The following is an 18,061-nucleotide window of genomic DNA, read 5'->3' as shown; positions in this document are numbered from 1 at the left end:
TGAATCAATGGCAGAATACCTCACCACCCAAAATATCCTGCCCTTGGTTTTTGTTTTATCCAGAAATTATGTTCTTATACACATACCATATTGAGAATATCACAATAACAAATTGAAAATCAGTTTGATTTAAAAAAGCTTTTAATTCAGAAAGGTGGCCACGTTACTAACTTAATTTGTAATTCATAAGCTCTGTATTTATGTAACAATTAAGTACTTCAGAGAAAGGGTTAAATTATAACTTATCCAAAACCCATCCACTTTTACAGGGTTAGAAGGTGACCTAAAGATCTTCTGAATTCCAAGTGTATTTGAATGCATTTTCTGAGGAAGCGATTTCAAAACAAAATGATTATTAAATTAATAGCAACTGGACTAAATTTAGATAGTACACTTCTGAGTTAAGGCCTAAACATGCTGATGATGGAAAACAGGAAACAATCATGCGTCTGGTCTGTCTGGTATCTGAAGTAGTAGTGTTAGGTGTCCATGTTCAATGCAAAGTGGAAAATCATTTAAAAATACAATTTCCTGTGGGTTTTTGTTTTGAATAACATGACCTCTTAATATTCCAGGCCACAATCTGAAGGATGAATTTATATTTATGATGTAGTTTTGCGCATTCAATCACTTGAAAAAGTTCAAGTCCTCATTGCAGATTTAGGCCTTCTAGTGCTGTTTTCTTTATTTAAAAAAGGACAATTTTTAGAAACTTGTTACACAGAGAACCATATTCAGTTCAATTGAGTTGAGGTTAGGCACACACAGAGTGTTATTGAATGGAGGCTCTCGTCTGTCTGCTGGAAAGCAAGTGACAGCCTCTCTATCACCTTTTTTCCCTGATTAAGTGAATTAAGTTGAACTGGGCAGCGGTGGGCTTTTTCTGGGCTTCAGGACCCTCAGGAGGGTGCTGCCTGTCTAGAGCTGCCAGCCAGATGCCAGCAGCTCTTCATTGCTTGGCAGTGCCACCAGGGAGGTGGTTGTTGTTGCAAGAACTACACTCACCAAGACACAGGACCTACACTTTGTCTACTCGGTCTACACTTCCCACTGTCTCAGAAAAGCAGCCACTTTAATCAAGAACTCCACACACCCCTGACATTCTCTCTTCCACCTTCTTCCGTCTTCTTCCGTCAGGAAAAAGATAAAAAAGTCTGAAGACATGTACCGACTCACTCAAGAACAGCTTCTTCCCTGCTGCCGTCAGACGTTTGAATGGACCTACCTTACATTAAGTTGATCTTTCTCTATACCCTAGCTATGACCGTAACACCACATTCTGCACTCTCTCCCTTCCTTCTCTATGTACAGTGTGCTTTGTATAGCATGCAAGAAACAATATTTTTCACTGTACACTATTGCAAGTGACAATAAATCAAATCTGCTTGCTGAGAAAATGGTATTGGGGTGGAGATCATGGGGAGGGTCGAGGGGTGGGGTTTGGCAACATGGGCGGGTGCTGGCTACCAACAGACCACTTGCTTCTCAGTCCTCTTCCTTCCAAGAGACTGCAAGCGAACATGTCAGGGTTCGCTTTAAGTTCCCTGCATGGTGAATCCCCACCACCAGTCAGTGAATAGCATCTGCAGCAAGATGAGCCTTTTAATGGGCATAATGGAAGGAGAAATAATATAGTTTCAAGTCAGAGCAACATTAGAGGGGAACTTGCATATGGTGGTGTTCCCATGCATTTGCTGGCCTTGTCTTCCTTGATGGTAGAGATTTGGAAGTTGCTGTTAAAGGAGGCTCGATGCGTTAATGATGCACATTGTTGCCGCTGTGTATCAAAGTGGAGGGAACGCATGTTTACACTGGTGAATGGGTGCCAATCAAGCAAGTTGCTTTGTTCTGGATGGTGCTTGAGTGTTTCTGGAACTGCATTCAGCCAAACAAGTGGTGAGTATTCCATCACACTGCTGACTTGTGTCTTGTAGATGGTGAACAGGTTGGTGGGGTGGCAGGAAGCAAGTTACTCACCACAGAATCCCAGCCTCCAACCTGCTCTTGTAGCCATTGTATTTATGTGGCTTGTCCAGTTCAGTATTTGGTAAATGATAACCACAGGATGATGGTGGGGGTTGGGGGAGTCGGTAATATTAGTGTTATTGAATACCAACGGGATATACTTGAATACTCTATGAAGACATTGACATTGTTCTAAATATCCAAGTACTTATATTCTTTTTTCTATTACTACACATTACTAGTCCTGTGGCCTCAGCAGGATTAGAAGCAATGCAGGGGATGAAAGGACAATATTTGTAGAGGGTCGTATGATGGATGAGTGTGGAATGTCATTAAGATGAGAGTGAGTGTCAGCTTTGGAGTAGGTATCAATGGAAGGGCCTTAGAGAGAAAGAAACGAGTGGACTGTAATGTGTGTTGGTGAGAGGAATGCTGAGGAGAATGGTGGGAAGTGAGCACCTGAAAGCAGTATTCACCTTAAGTCCTCAAGCTCTCTAAACCTCTTAGGGCATTGAATTAGGATGGGAGGGACCACCTTCTTGCTGTTTACTAGTTCAGCCACTTCTGTTTGGTTTAAGAGGCTAGCCTCTTCCTCCGTTGCTTAAGCCTGAGAATTCAATCTTCAAAGGAGCCATTCTGACCCCTGTCAGGACCCCTTTGAGTAGAAATCATTTCATGGATAGATGCAGGTCATCATCATTCCCATGGTGGGTGGCACAGTGGTTAGTATTGCTACCTCACAGCTCCTCGGACCCGAGTTGGATTCCCAGCTTGGATCACTGTCTGTGTGGAGTCTACACATTCTCCCCACGTCTACATGGATTTCCTCAAGTGCTCCAGTTTCCTCTCTCAGTCCAGAAGATGTGCTGGTTAGGTGCATTGGCTATGCTAAATTCTCCCTCAGTGTATCTGAACAGGAGCCAAAGTGTGGCGACTAAGGGATTTTCAAAGTAACTTCATTGCAGAGTTAATGTCAGTCTACTTGTGACTAATAAATAAACTCTGACAGGTTATGGCTGAATTAAACAGCCACGGCAAAGCCAGCTCCAGCAACAAACTGGGTACTTGGCCCACTGCCACCCATATCCCACCTCACTGCAGTTAGCAGATAGGTTACATAAAACCTCTGCCCAGTAAACTGACATCTGAATCCTGCACTCTGGAACTCACTACTCATCCACTCTCCTCATCTTCCAAAATCCCCTCTACATCTTTGATTTCTTTCTCCAGTTCTAAATATTGCTTGCTTCCTATTTCTCTTCTTTAAAGTGATATAGGGAGGAATTCTCCCAGGGCCCTACCAGCAGGTTCGATACCAGGTTTGGGTAGTGGAAGGATGGAATTTGGCACGAGGCCCAAAAATTGGTTTTATGCTGATGTGAATTTCCAGAGGGATCTTCCATTGGTTCTCACCATGGCGGATCAGAAAACCCACTTGTGAGTGGTGTGAAAGTTGCTCTATTTTAGGCTTATACAGCTGCATCTCCAGGTGCTTTAAGCACAAGAGAAGTGTAAGTAAATAAAGAACACATTGTTGATATTGCATTTTCTTTTGGGTGTTTAGGGCCTCCTAATCTGTGACTAGAATATACTAAAATACCACAGAATCATACAACATGGGACCATTTGTCCCACCATATCTGTGCTGGCTCTTTGACACTCCCTTTCTCTTTCCCTGCCCTGCAAATTTGTTAATTTTACATAAATATCCTTTTGAAAGTTTAGTGAATCTGGTTCCACCAGCCTTTCAGGCAGTGCATTCCAGATCACTTGATGCATTAAAAAAAAATAAGCGCCCCATGATTCTTTTACCAATTATCCTAAATCTGTCTCTTCTGGCTTGTTGATCATCCAGTCAGTAGAATAATACTATGATCCTTAGTCAGTCAATCAAGATCCTTTATGGTTTTGAATATCTCCATTAAATCTCCAACACCTTTGCTTGAAGCAGAATAATTCCTTATCTGCCATTCGGATTCCTCCTCAAATCTTTATTATTCCTGGAAATGTTTTAACATGAATCTAACTATCCTCCCTCAATACCCAAATGATTAAAAACTGTATGTGGTTGGTTCAATTTTTTTTATGAAATGCAATAGTATGGTCACATATTTTTCCAACAGAGGAGAATGAGAAGTGTCACATAGTGGAGCAAAAGATTAAACAAGACGTATCTATTGATTCTGACTTTGGAGCGCAAAGTCTCAAGAGCCAATATACACAGAATGAATTGCCCAGGCAACATCAGCGAAATGATTTTTTCCATTATGCTGTCAAAGTGTCAAAGCTAATATCTTACACTTAAAACTGTACATCAATATTAGAGAGGGGTCATCTAAGAAAGAAAGCACTATTTTATACAGGAAATGTAATCTGTCTTCTTCCAATCTCAAATTAATACTGCAGTAAGACTACTTAAAGAGAAGACAGTTGAGGATAAATGGACATTTCAAAAATACTACAACATCTGTATCAGCTCAGGTATGTACCCAAATACAATGGGAAATGTGCATAAAATACCTCTGAAAGGGAAGAGTTGGGAAACTCAAGCAGATTTAAAAAGCATAGGAACATTTTAGAGGCTTTGTAACAGGAAGAGGATGACTACTGGGCCAAGAACAATAACAGAAAGTAGTAAAAGGAGTTGCCAAGGAAGAATAAGAATGGGACAAAGCAGGATTATGAACAGAACACTAAAAATTTCTTCCAATACTAAGCAGAAAGGCAGCACTTAGAAAAGATGTCAAAGCATTAAGGATCTTGTGTATTGAAAATTAGCACAAACAAGGACAGGTAAACATATTAAATGACTATAACTTTCAGGTTTTCCAATATACCATTCTATATCAAACATGCACAATCTGAGATTTTAATATTGAAACAGAACTTTTAGATAATCATATCCCAAGCCAATGAGAGAAACAAAGGGCATTGCTTTGTGAAGCGGTGACAGTCATTTTCAGGAACTCAATGAACACTAAGAAGGCTCCAACAGACTGGAAACAAGCAAACACAGCTCCTGCACCTGACAATTACAGACCCATTAGCTAGAACTCAATGACTGGAAAGCTAATGGAGTCAATAATCAGAAAAAAAATATAAAAATAACAGAGTAAAAGGCAGTAATCACAGCTTCAGAAGATGTAAATCTTGATTAGCCAACTTTATGGAATTTAATTTTTGTGGAGGTGTCAAATCAAACTGACAGATTTTGGGACGAGCAGAGAGAGGACATGTCCTCTTTTCTTCGTGCTCTGCCACTTTTCTTTCGGCTGTGAGGGAGGGTGGGGGGGGTAGAGAGGAAAGAAAGAACAAAGGAAAACTGGGTGATGGCCTACTTCCATCATATTTTAAGTGGTTGGGGGGAGGTGGTGCATGTTAGGAGGAGAGGGCTGCTACCTCGTGGACATCTCAAACCGACCGGGTGTGATATGGGGATGGAGGAAGGGTGACAGTTGAGCCAAACTTACAAAGGTCGTTGAGAAAGTACTGCCCCCAGAACCTCACAGAAACTAAGACCAGGGAACACTGAAGGCTGTTTTATTGATATGGACTAGTATCAATTGGATGTACTTCTAGAGTGAAACTAGGAAGGAGTACTTCTAGGGTGAAATTAGAGTGTGGGTTGAGGGTAGTGAGGTGTCCACGCTAGTCTTCGCTCCTGAAATTGTCAGTATTAAATTCCAAAAGTGGAATCAAAGCTTTGTCAAAGGGCACTGATGAACGGCTTTGTAAAGAGAACTCCAGAGTTGGCAACTGGGATAACCAATCTTTAAGGTGGACAAGTATCAGACAGAACACACACCAAAAATAAAAATATGTGAGTGGCATATGTATTCCATCAGTGAGACAGAGCTTGCAAGGGTAAAATTGAGCAACACCTATGATTCATCATGTTTATTAGTGTGAAGTGGAAGTACATCACTACACCGTTGGATCAGTTAAGTTCAAACCATACAGAAATGCTGCAGAGTGCTCTTGCAGACCACATTAGAAGCAATGTTCAAACTGCAGTCATACAGGGATCATCCAGTTTCTATGCAGCAGAAAGGAGTGCAAGAAGATTGACCCCCTTAATGCCAAGAATCAAATTTGGGTTAGTGGATAAGCTGAAGAGCCATCTCAGAACGTTCCTTATTAAAAGTATAGACCACTCCTATGAACATTGAGCAAAATATAGAAAGGAAGCAAAAAGGATTTGAAAGGAAGCCAGGGAATATGAAGAAAAGTGGGCAGAGAACATGAAAGGATTAAATAAATATTACATTTTCTCAGCTCAGTGACCTAATTTAGCAAATTAAGTATGGGTGATGTTTTTTGTCATTATATGTATTGATCTGAATGCCTAAGAAAGAAGGATTTTAGTTTATTTATGCAGTCACTATACGTACAAGTGAGCACGACAATATCATATAATGTTCAAGTTTTACTCAAACTTTATTGGAACACTCGCCATAACATCGACAGCCTCAACCACAACTTGGTATCTAAGAAAATTGTGTTTTGACGAATCCACAGAAATTCAACAAAACCACAGTCATACAGGAAACAAGAGTTAAAAGGGCAAAGAGTGATGTTTAAATGAAAAGCATGAAGAAAATCGCAAAACAACCCATGTGGCAGTTGGAACTTTACATCGGAAACAGACAACAGAAAAAAAGAGATCTACTTGACAATGAAATCAAAAATGTAAGTCTCTCTGAGGTTCAGGATGTTTTGAATACTTTCAATCAGTATCTTCAAAGGGTTAAAACACACCCAGGACGTCATGGTGGTGCAGTGGTTAGTGCTACTGCCTTACAGTGCCAGCGACTGGGTTCAATTCAAATCACAGCCTATGTGGGCTTTGCACTTTCTCCTGGAGTCTTGTGTGGGTTTCCTCTGAATGCTCCAGTTTCCTCCCACAGTCCAAAGATGTGTGGGTTAGGTTGACTGGCCATGCTAAATTGACCCTAGAGTCAGGGGGATTAGCAGGGTACATGACAGTTAAAGGAATAAGGCGGGATTGTGGTTGGCGCAGACTCAATGGGCCAAATGGCCTCCTTCTGTACTGTAGGGATTCTATGATTCTATACAGGTAGCAACTGAAGGAAATGAGTATGTCAGAACCAAGAGAACGAAGCTTGGAGTTCCAGAATGGCCTGACACAAAAATCTGCCAGAATCAGTTAATATGGTATTTATCATGAGTTGCTGTCCATTGATTGAAAGATCTTGAAATACCAATGTTAATCGTTGTATTCACAGCCAAACTGATATGCGTCCCAAAACTGCACATGCAACACTGCTGGTAGCTAGGAGAGCTTCTTCAATTGAGAAACGCCACACATTAAGCTCCTTCAAAAAGAAATAAACCTAAATTACGTTTTATCGCTAAAACTAAACACAGCTAGAATTTTCACCTGCTGCTGTCTTGGCACAATTTTCATACCTCTGCACGCCTCCTCCACATACCCAAAACCTTTCCCTGTAACTTAACAGAGTGCAAGGGATGAAAGTGACAGTCCCAATGTCATGGAATCCCTACAATGCAGAAGAAGCCATTCAGCCCATCGAGTCTGCACTGACCCTCTAACAGAGCCCCCACCCTCTGCCCTATCCCCTTAATTCCCTGCTAATCCACCTGGCCTGCGCATCTTTGAACACTAAGGAGAATTCAGCACAGCCAATCCACCTAACCTGCACATCTTTAGAGTGTGGAAGGAAACCAGAGCACCCCGAGGAAACACACACAGACACAGGGAGAATGTGCAAACTCCACAGTCACCCAAGACTGGATTTGAACCTAGGTACCTGGCCTGTGAGGCAGCAATGCCTCCCACCTGCTGAGCAGCCATCACTTTCCACTGGAAACTGCATGGCCAGGCCTCATTGCTGACATTAGGACAACGACCACTTGCTCCAGCCTTCACCCAACCAACTCCTGCCCAAAGTTAAAAATCTGAAATTCAGTGTTTTTGATGAAATTACTTCCAGCCCAGCCTGAACAGTCCACAGTTTACAGATCGCTTAAGTGTGAAATGAAAAAAATGACACTGATGAGGCAATGAACTATTCAAGCCTCAATATGTTTACTCTGCAAACTAAAGTCATGTGTCACAAAGTCTTTCAAAAATAATTTCCTGAATCCATTTTATGTGACAGTACAGCCATCTTTCAAATGCTATATGGTGAAATGGCCTTCATATTACAGAATCAGTATGCTTGATTCACTTTTGAACATGTCCACAACCAATTTTAATAAAGGCAGGTTGAGAGGGAGGAGATTCATTGCTCTAAAGAGGCAGGTCTGTTGTTATTTAAATATGCTCATTAGATTCCATGCCTAGCAGTCACGTGGATTTAATAGCTTTGGACCAGGTTTCCAAAAGCTTGCAAAACCCAGCAGTTCAAGTGTGTGACTACAGCTGGATCTACCAGATACAGCAACTTTCCAGCACTGCTTGTCAGCGAGGATAAGGAGTGTTGCCAAATTAACTTGCAATCTCCTCCTCTACCCATCCCCAAAATCGAAAGACGTCTCACAACACCAGCTTAAGCTGGTATTGTGAGACTTATTTCTGTTTTTACCCCAGTCCAACACCAGCTCCTCCAAATCATCCCCACAATCCCCATCTCTGCTTAAAACCCTCCCCCAAACCACATATTCTCCACCCCTCATTTTCAATTTCTCCCTTCATCCTTTCCGCACCCCCCACAAGATGCAGCCTGCCTGCCAGTCAACTTGCCAATCCCTTCAGCCACCTACCCAGCCAGCTAGCAGGGGAAAATTCAATTAGGTTGCACCATTAAAATTGTCAGAACCTCCACGTTCCAAGGTTTCCTACTTGCTAATGCCTCTCCCCCAGACAAAAATTAGGCCCTATGAATGCCAAAATAATATATTTAAACAACAACATTTGGAGCTGACTGAATCGCACAGGGAAAGAGAAACTTTACTATTCTGCTGGTCCACTGTTTCAGCGTAGTGTCATACTTTGGTCAACATGGTTTTACCCTGCATTTGATTTGAAAGTACCCTTTTTCAATACAGAACTACAACGAAGGGTGAAGGCCCATCATACACTATAGGACACACCACCAATGTTTAAATGAGTAAATGGAGAATGAGGTGAGTCCCAAGCTTAATATTTTAAAAGTTTTGGTTATTTAGGATGAAGGAATTATCAGCGAGAAAGACAAGTATTATATATTTACATGATATATTTATAAAGTGGTACATTTTGAAAATAAATTCTATGCAAGAAAGCATTCAGTATGCACACCCTTCATTTATGTATAAACACAAGAAAACATTAAGTTCTAAATATCCATGTCTAATTATTTTCTCTTATATAGATTGTCGTGTTTTTATACTACGTACGAGCAGTGTCAAACATCAAATCATCAATAACAATGCCAATAACAAGATATTCTGTACAGCTTTCATACGCTGACAACCATGTTTTATAGTATTTAATAAAAATGTTTTAGCAATGCACAGCAATACTCAAAGCTAGTTGAGGAACAAATAAAAGGCCGTAATTTAGAAATGAGCTAAACACAGGAAGTTGTTTCTAAAATAGAAATTTGAGTTTTTCACTGTGGTGATAAGACTCAGCAGGAAAGAAACAGATCTAAACGCAATTTGTGCAAAAAAAAAATCAGGCATCTGGAAGTTCACTTGTTTTCTGTAAAAAGTTTGCAAGATTTTTTATATCAAGTTCAAATCTCGAGAGTTAAATACTAGTCAGAATCTTCAGCGTAAAAGTCGTTAAGATACAGCATGAACACATTCCTCAGAATATCCATTGGTTAAAGCATCAAGCATCTGGTGTGGGGGTAAGCCTGGAGGGTCTGGTGGAGAAAGCCTGAAGCAACATTCCCCAAGGTCTGGAGCATACATTTGGGAAAGCCTAAAGCATCATTTTAAAGAAGCCTGAAGTGGCTGTTAGGGGAAGTTGCAAACATCTGTCAACTGAAGCAGATAGTCATCAGAGGAAACTCTATCAGCAACACTTATGACCTAGAGATGAAAGCAGCAAAGCTGATTTACTTTACTATTTTTCTTCATGTGGGTCTTGTGAAGATCTGAGCTTTTTGGACAATGTCATAAATTGCAATGTTATCTTAAATTGGACAAAATTACACACTTTGTGATGTTGGGTATGTATTGATGCAAAATGTTTCTGACCACTTATAACCTGTCTCAAAATAAACAAAATATTTACAAAATAACACCATAGAGCACAATTTTAGCGCAACAGTATGTAATTGGATAACAACGTCAATAGCTTTCAAACTGCAAATGCAGCTGAGATTTTGGAGTTTAAAGTGTTATATCTCTATGACTTCACTGCTGACTTGAAGAACTGATATTCCTATTAATAAGGCCATCATTTCTTTTGACAAAAATGGTTAAAAAAAAACTGAAAGCACCAAGCTGCATATAATTTTCTTGCAGACAGTTTTTGATGCCAGATTTCATTAGCAGCAATGGAAAATTAGCCAAATACAACAAACCTGTAACAGTACTCATTTTACATGCTGAAGTAGTTAAATAGTCAATTAGCCGGCATAACAAAAAAGTGCAGTAATCCAGGTGTGACATACAGAACAGTTGGATGTAATAGTTTCACAGAAATGGAGAAAATCTATACTCTATGTCATTAAACTAACTACAAGCAGTGCACTGGAGATCACCATTATCCCAACAGGAATGGGATGCAGGGAAAACCTTAACATTGATTTTCCAAATTGCATAGGTCATAATTAACTTACTTCATGTTGGAACTAGCTATGTTTTCACAGTGAATTTGTCTTGTGTGCATGTACATTAACAAACATCAAAATATTTATTCCATCCAAGTATCAAAATTATTGTATCAGCCCCAAGAACAGAAAATATGCCAAGATGTCACACAAACCACTGCTGATGTGATTTAGCTACTGCAACAACTGTATAAGTAAAACCAATAAATCATATAGCAGGATTCCCAATTTAAATTGCACATATAAATGTTCCTGTTCATTGACAAGTACTTCTATTTTAGTGTGAAACCAAGTAGTCCAGATGGTTGAGAAGGAGGTTCTTGTAAATACCACTGGTAAATACTATTGGTGTCATTGTTGCAGGCAATGTCATCAATAAATTGCAGATGGATAAGCAAGGGGGTGAGGCCAAGGAATAAACCTTGGGCCCCATCAGAAGTGACTGAACAGCAGCAGGAGATGGTTTCACCAAAAGAGATGTGGTGGCACTGCTTCCTCACAGATCCAGGGACCCAGGTTCAATTCCAGCCTTGGGTGACTGCTTGGAGTTCTCCCTGTGTCTGCATGGGTTTCCTCTGGGTGCTCCAGTTTCCTCCCACAGTCCAAAGATGTGCAGGTTAGGTGGATTGGCCTTGCTAAATTGCCCCTTAGTGTCCCCAGATTTGGAAGTTACGTGGATTAGAACATAGAACATTACAGCGCAGTACAGGCCCTTCAGCCCTTGATGTTGCGCCGACCTGTGGAAACCAATCTAAAGCCCATCTAACCACACTATTCCAAAATCATCCATATGTTTGTCCAATGACCATTTAAATGCCCTTAACGTTGGTGAGTCCACTACTGTTGCAGGCAGGGCATTCCACACCCTTACTACTGTCTGAGTAAAGAACCTACCTCTGACATCTGTCCTATATCTATCACCCCTCAATTTAAAGCTATGTCCCCTCGTGCTAGCCATCACCATCCGAGGAAAAAGACTCTCACCGTCGACCTATCTAATCCTCTGATCATCTTGTATGCCTCTATTAAGTCACTTCTTAACCTTCTCTCTAACAAAAACAGCCTCAAATCCCTCAACCTTTCTTCATAAGGCCTTCCCACCATACCAGGCAACATCCTGGTAAATCTCCTCTGCACCCTTTCTAATGCTTCCACATCCTTCCTATAATGCGGCGGCCAGAACTGTACACAATACTCCAAGTGCGGCCTCACCAGAGTTTTGTATAGCTGCAACATGACCTCATGGCTCCGAAACTCAATCCCTCTACTAATAAAAGCTACACACCATCAGCCTTCTTAACAATCCTATCAACCTGGTGCCAACTTTCAGGGATCTATGTACATGGACACCGAGATCTCTCTGCTCATCCACACTGCCAAGTAACTTACCATTGGCCCAGTGCTCTGTATTCCTGTTACTTCTTCCAAGGTAAATCATCTCACTTCTCCGCATTAATTTCCATTTGCCACCTCTCAGCCTAGCTCTGCAGCTTATCTATGTACCTCTGTAACCTGCAACATTCTTCCAGCTATGGCAAACACAGTGGGTTAACAGGATAGGGTCGGGGATGGGCCTGAGTAAGATGCTGTTTCGGAAATTTGGTGCAGACTCGAAGGACCGATGACCCCCTTCAGCACTGTAGGGCTTCTATGATACTAGCTGTGATGGATCAAGCAGGAATGAAAACATGCTATGAAATACCACAAAGCTAGACCAAGATGAAGAGATCCACACATAGTAATTAACCTGCAGTAACTGGTTTCTCATCCTTAGGTTATTAGAATAGCTTAAGCTTATGAATAATTATGCATTCAATTTTAATTTCTCAACACCTTCATCCCTCAAAGCTATTTTCTAATAATATTATAACATTGACCCAGGTTTTGAAGTAATAGCAATGGTGCGATTATCAGTGCTCAGTATTATTATAGAGGAAATTGGATATGTTGGGGATAGCACAGTGTCACAGTAGTTAGCATTGCTGCCTCACATTGCCTGGGACCTGGGTTCAATTCTGGCCTTGGGTCATTGTCTGTGCAGAGTTTGCACGTTCTGTGTCTGCGTGGGTTTCCTCCAGGTGCTCTGATTTTCTCTCAGTCCAAAGATGTGTGGGTTAGGTTAATTGGCCATGCTAAATTAACCCTAGTGTCAGGGGAATTAGCAGGGTAAATATGAGGGGTTGCGGGAATAGGGTCAGGATAGGATTGTAGCCATTGCAGACTCAATGGGCCAAATGGCCTCCTTTTGCACTGTAGGGATTCTATCCTATTCTATGTCGAGATCCAGGAGCTGCTGTCTGATTTGCTGTGTTTCTCCACAACCTATGCTACGGTATGCTGTTCATAGAATCAACATTAAAACCGGCAAAATACCACGAAGATATAGTACTCACATGACTTGCCCATTAAATGTAGCAGAAAAAGTTGGGCTGATACAAAGTTGTTTTTTTTTAAATAGCATGCTAAGATTTAAATACTGCTAATCAAGCCCCTAGAAATTTAATTTTACAAATATGGAGTCTCATTTCTTCAGGATTCAATTCATATTCGGGGTTTTAAGTATATATTCTTTGACTTTTTCTTTGCCTCTCTTTCTAACTTGCTTTCAATCTCATCTTTCTTTCCCTCCCTTTATTTTGCTTTCTGTATGTGGTTTTACAATTAATTAAATATTTTGACAAAGACATTTAGGGGTGAATTTTACCTTCCCAATCACCATGAGAATCAAAACGAACGAGGGGTGGACCATGGAAAAGATCTTATGACATTGGGCAGGATTTTAAGATTTTAAGCCAATTGCGTCCAAAAAATCCCACCCCTGTTTCAGATTCTGTGGGGGGTGAAATTAAATCCCCAATCAGTCCATTTGGTTTGGTGGGATATCAATATGTTAGAAAAATCTCAATCTAAATCCCTTCCTTGAAGAATCACCCAAAGTCAAAATGTTAGCTTTGTTCTCTCTCCACAGATGCTGAGACCTGCTGAGCTTTTCCAGCATTTTCTGTTTTTGTTTCAGATTCCAGGAAATGCAGTAATTTGCTTTCACTTTAAATTGTTCCTTACCCTTCTCCATTACCGACCTAGACCTTATGATACAATGATCACTCTCACCCAAGTGCTCCTCCTCAGACACTTGGTCCACTTGTCCATTTCCCAGCACCTGACCCAGCAATGACTCTTCTCTCGTTGGATTGAGAACATACTGGTCAAGTAAGTTCTCCTGAACACAGTTTAGACATATGGAGTGATATTTGCAAGTTCCCCTCCAAATCTCATACCATTCTAACTTGGACCCATATCACCACTCCTTCAACTATCACTGGCTTACTATCCTTGACTTCCCTCCCTAATAGCACTGTGGATGTACCTATGCCCTATTGACTACAGTGGTTCAAGGAGGCAGCTCACCACCACCTTCTGAAGGGCAATTGGGGATGGGCATTAAATGCTGGACTTGCCAATGATGCCCACATCCCATTAACAAAGCTAAAATGGTCTTTTTGGCTGCTGGGGAGTCTTGCCCACTGATCGGAGAACTGATGGGAAATGCCCATCAATTCTGTGAAGGTTGTCTGCCACCGGTACTTAAGTGGCAATCTGCAGATCTTCCCCACAACTGAGGTCCTCAGCAGCAGATGTCCCACCTGCAGAGAGTTAGGGGCTCATCTTTACCACAAGTGCCAATGGAACAGTGTTGTTGGTGGCATTGCACTCTCCAGAGAGGCCTAGGATTATTGTTGGACCACAGGCCATCCTTGCCCTCTACTCTAACGTTATCCCAATGGATATTTGGGTAATTAAAGTTCCTCTACATCATCCTCTAAAGGTCTTGCACACCTCTGATTTTCCTAAAGATTTGCTTCCCTGACATGCTCTTATTATTTTTTCTTATGTTCTTATGTTCAATTGAACATTCCCCGTAGTGTAACCCTGTCGAGATCCCCTTATTTCTTATGGGTCATGTCAATTTAGTAATTTCCAACCACATGTTGCACTAATAATGGCTTAGCAGAGTGAACCAGGGAGAAGATCAATGCAAAGAAACCAATTAACATTTCTGCCATGTCCTGGGAGTTCATCTGAATCTGTCACAAGGAACTTTAACAGTCTTGTTTATATCCTTTATTGTCTTCTGACCCTGGTTTTGGTTATATTTTAAATGCAATAGAAAAACATTCTTAATCAGAGACAAGACAGTCATGTGACAACTAATGATCAATAATGAAACTGCAAGCAGCGTAGTATGAAGAGAAACTCAGATTCGATAATATCCTGTCAAATGTCTGGTTATTTATAATTACAGACGCATATGAAATGAGTACTTACTGCCCCACTTCCTGTAGTATGGGTGCTGGGCACAGGAGATAATTATCCGTCGCCATGATACTTGGTCTCTCAGCTGGAAAATGAATCATTGCATGAGTTCCTTATACTGAACTGTTTAATGAACTGACAAATAAACGTGTTTCCAAAGGTATTAAATTTAACATTTATTTTTTAAAAAAGGGCATTACATTCTGCAGCAATGACACAGATTGACATCAAAACGACACATACATTTTGGAAAATTAACTTTGAAAAGTTCAAGTAGAATAAAAAGTGACTAAATTCAATGGGTCTAAGATAGAGAAAAAGATGCATAAAAAATGTATTTTCTCAGTTAAGAAAAGATTTAAGAAGGTAATATTTCCAGAGACATTAGAACAATGTGGACTGGATTTAATGCATTCTGTCTGTCATGGAGGAAACGTAGGAGAGTGGAAGGGACAGTTGTGGGATTCCCAGCTGCGGGATATCAATTAGGCTCATTAATATCGCCTATTATCCCTGAGCCCACCAAAATTCAGTGGTGATCAGGGATTAAGTGGGGTTCACATGGCTTTCTCATGCCCTCAGAAGGACACTCGGCAGACCCAGTCAGATTCGGAAGTGGCCTCCTGGGGCAGAGACCCTCATAGTCAGGCAGTCTGTGCCCAATGGAGGGACCTGGCATGGGACAGAGAGGGTGGTGGTGGTGGTGGTGGTGTGCTAACCTCCTCCATGTCCCCAACCCACCTTCATTTACCTTTGGCCTGTGGTCGCACAATGATCCTAAGCCTATCTGGAGGGTGCAGTGCCACCAAAAGGCACTGTTCCATTATCATAAGTGCCAAAGATGAGTCCCGAACTCTCCGCAAGTGGGCCATCTGCCACTAAGGACTTCAGTTGTGAGAAAGGCCTGCAGGTTGCCACTTGGGTGCCAGTGGTAGGCCTCCCTCACAGGACTGATGAACATTTCCCACCAGTTCTCTGACCAGTGGGCACGGCTCCCCTACAGCCAAAAAGACCAATTTATGTTCATTAATGGGATGTGGACATCTCTGGCAAGTCCAGCATTTATTGCCCATCCCCAATTGCCCTCAAGAAGGTGGTGGTGAGCTGCCTTCTCAAACCACTGCAGTCCAAATGGTGTAGGTACGCCCGCAGTGCTGTTAGGGAGGGAATTCCAGGATATTAACCCAGTGGTAGTGAAGGAATGGTGATATGGTTCCAAGTCAGAATGGTATGAGACTTGGAGGGGAACTTACAAATGTTGCTCCATGTGTTTGAAGTCTTTGTGCTTCAAGGTGGTAGACGTCGCAAGCTCAGAAGATGTTGTCTAAGGAAATTTGGTGATTTGCTACAGTGTATTTTGTAGTGTAGATGGTACACGCTGCTGCCACTGTGGGTCAGTGTGGAAAGAATTAATTTATAAAGTGGGTGGATGGGATGCCAATCCAGGGGACTGCTTTGTCCTGGATGGTATAGAGCTTTTTGTGCATTGCTGGTGCTGCACCCATCCAGGGATGGTGATCCGCGATATTGACTATTTCAGGCTGTTGATTGGCATGTCTATGGGACAGTCTAAAGATGTGCTGGTTAGGTTGATTGGCCAGAGTAAATTGCCCCTTAGTGTCAGGGAGACTAGCATGGTAATCACTTAGGGCTGTGGTGATAGGGGTTGTGTGTGATTGGTCAGCACAGATTCAATGGGCCAAATGGCTCCTTCTGCACTGTAGGGATTCTATGTAGCTCTCTCAATTTTGGGACAAGCCCCCAATGTTAGTATTTTATAATCCTCCTTACTTACAGATATTACATTTATACACATACTTACTTATAATGGTTGAAGCATTTATGTAGTATCTGCATAAGATCAGATCTGTGCCTTTGCCTGCCATGAAGCCATTTCCTCTTATCACAACTTCAAATTCTTCTGCAAGTACAGAAACGGCAAGTTAGTGCAAGGCTAATATGAATGTTCTGCACAAGACAATCTAAGTATCCAGGTTACTTCTGTGCTAGAAATACTGTAACTTATGGAAACCTGACAACTTATCTGACTAATCCTTGATTGTTGACAATAAATATTCTAATTAAATGACACTGATAATAAAATAATGAACCTGGTTCCCTGACCCTGCTTGATATCCAGATTATAGAAGTTTAAGTCACATACATTTTCTTCAGATAAGAGCACATTGTTGGCAAGGGAGGCAGGGGAAAAGGGGAGAGCTGCTTTCATTTTTGTTTTTCACTTAACAACCCAAAAATTGTAAATTATCAACGAGTTTTTGCTAAGCAAGCAGCAGCACTGCAGCTAAAATTTTCCAGCCATTCATACCAGGTGGATTTTCCCATTTTGCTGCTGTGAATAGAAATTTGGGTTGTCACTAAATCCTCCAGATTTGCTGCAGCAGGCCCGTGGCACGAATGGTTGGGAAGATCACGGCCTATATATTTTGTTTTTGTAATTTACAATTTTTTGATATTGCTGAATTCTTCTATGCCTCACAATTGCACATCTTTGTAAAAACAAAAAACAAAAAATGCTGGAAAATCTCAGCAGGTTTGACAGCATCTACGCAGATCGAATGGAGCCAATGTTTCGATTCTGGATGATCCTTTGTCAGAACTAAAGACAAAGAAAATAGGCCATCTTCCACATTCCCTAGATTGTCCTTTGACACTTTGCACTTTTGTTCTGCCACTAACACATTCAGATCTCTTAATGGATGCTATTTGCACCATTCTCAATTCTTCATAACCACCATTTACTTTCCCTTTGTCCTTTTGTCGATGACATCTTGGTCAATTATACAACCGTTCCAGCCCCACAACCCTCAGTATAAATGTTATCTTTTTTTCTTTGCCTTCAGCTCTAATGAAGGGTCATTCAGACTCAAAACATTGGCTATATTCTCTCTCCACAGATGCTGTCAGGCCTGTTGAGATTTTCTAGCATTTTCTATTCTTGTTTCAGATTCCAGCATCCACAGTATTTTGCTTTTATCCTTGTAAAAATACAGTTGCAAATAAATTTATAC

General features: G+C 41.1%; 1 protein-coding gene across 1 annotated transcript in view; it reads right to left on the bottom strand.

Moving 5' to 3' along the window:
- Window positions 1–18,061, bottom strand: part of antxr2a (ANTXR cell adhesion molecule 2a) — a 198,644-nt gene that overhangs the window by 126,420 nt on the left and 54,163 nt on the right. Inside the window, exons 9-10 of the mRNA XM_080191187.1 lie at window positions 16,852–16,950; window positions 15,042–15,114 (exon numbers count right to left, since the gene is read on the bottom strand). Of these exons, the coding sequence (XP_080047313.1) occupies window positions 15,042–15,114; window positions 16,852–16,950 (172 nt within the window). The remainder of the gene's footprint in view (window positions 1–15,041; window positions 15,115–16,851; window positions 16,951–18,061) is intronic.

Source organism: Carcharhinus amblyrhynchos, chromosome 1 (genome assembly GCF_965287045.1).
Source record: "Carcharhinus amblyrhynchos chromosome 1, sCarAmb.v2.hapA, whole genome shotgun sequence".
NCBI classification, from domain to species: domain Eukaryota; kingdom Metazoa; phylum Chordata; class Chondrichthyes; order Carcharhiniformes; family Carcharhinidae; genus Carcharhinus; species Carcharhinus amblyrhynchos.
The sequence above is the reverse complement of the archived record's forward strand: the minus strand, read 5'-3'. Positions and strand labels throughout refer to the sequence as shown.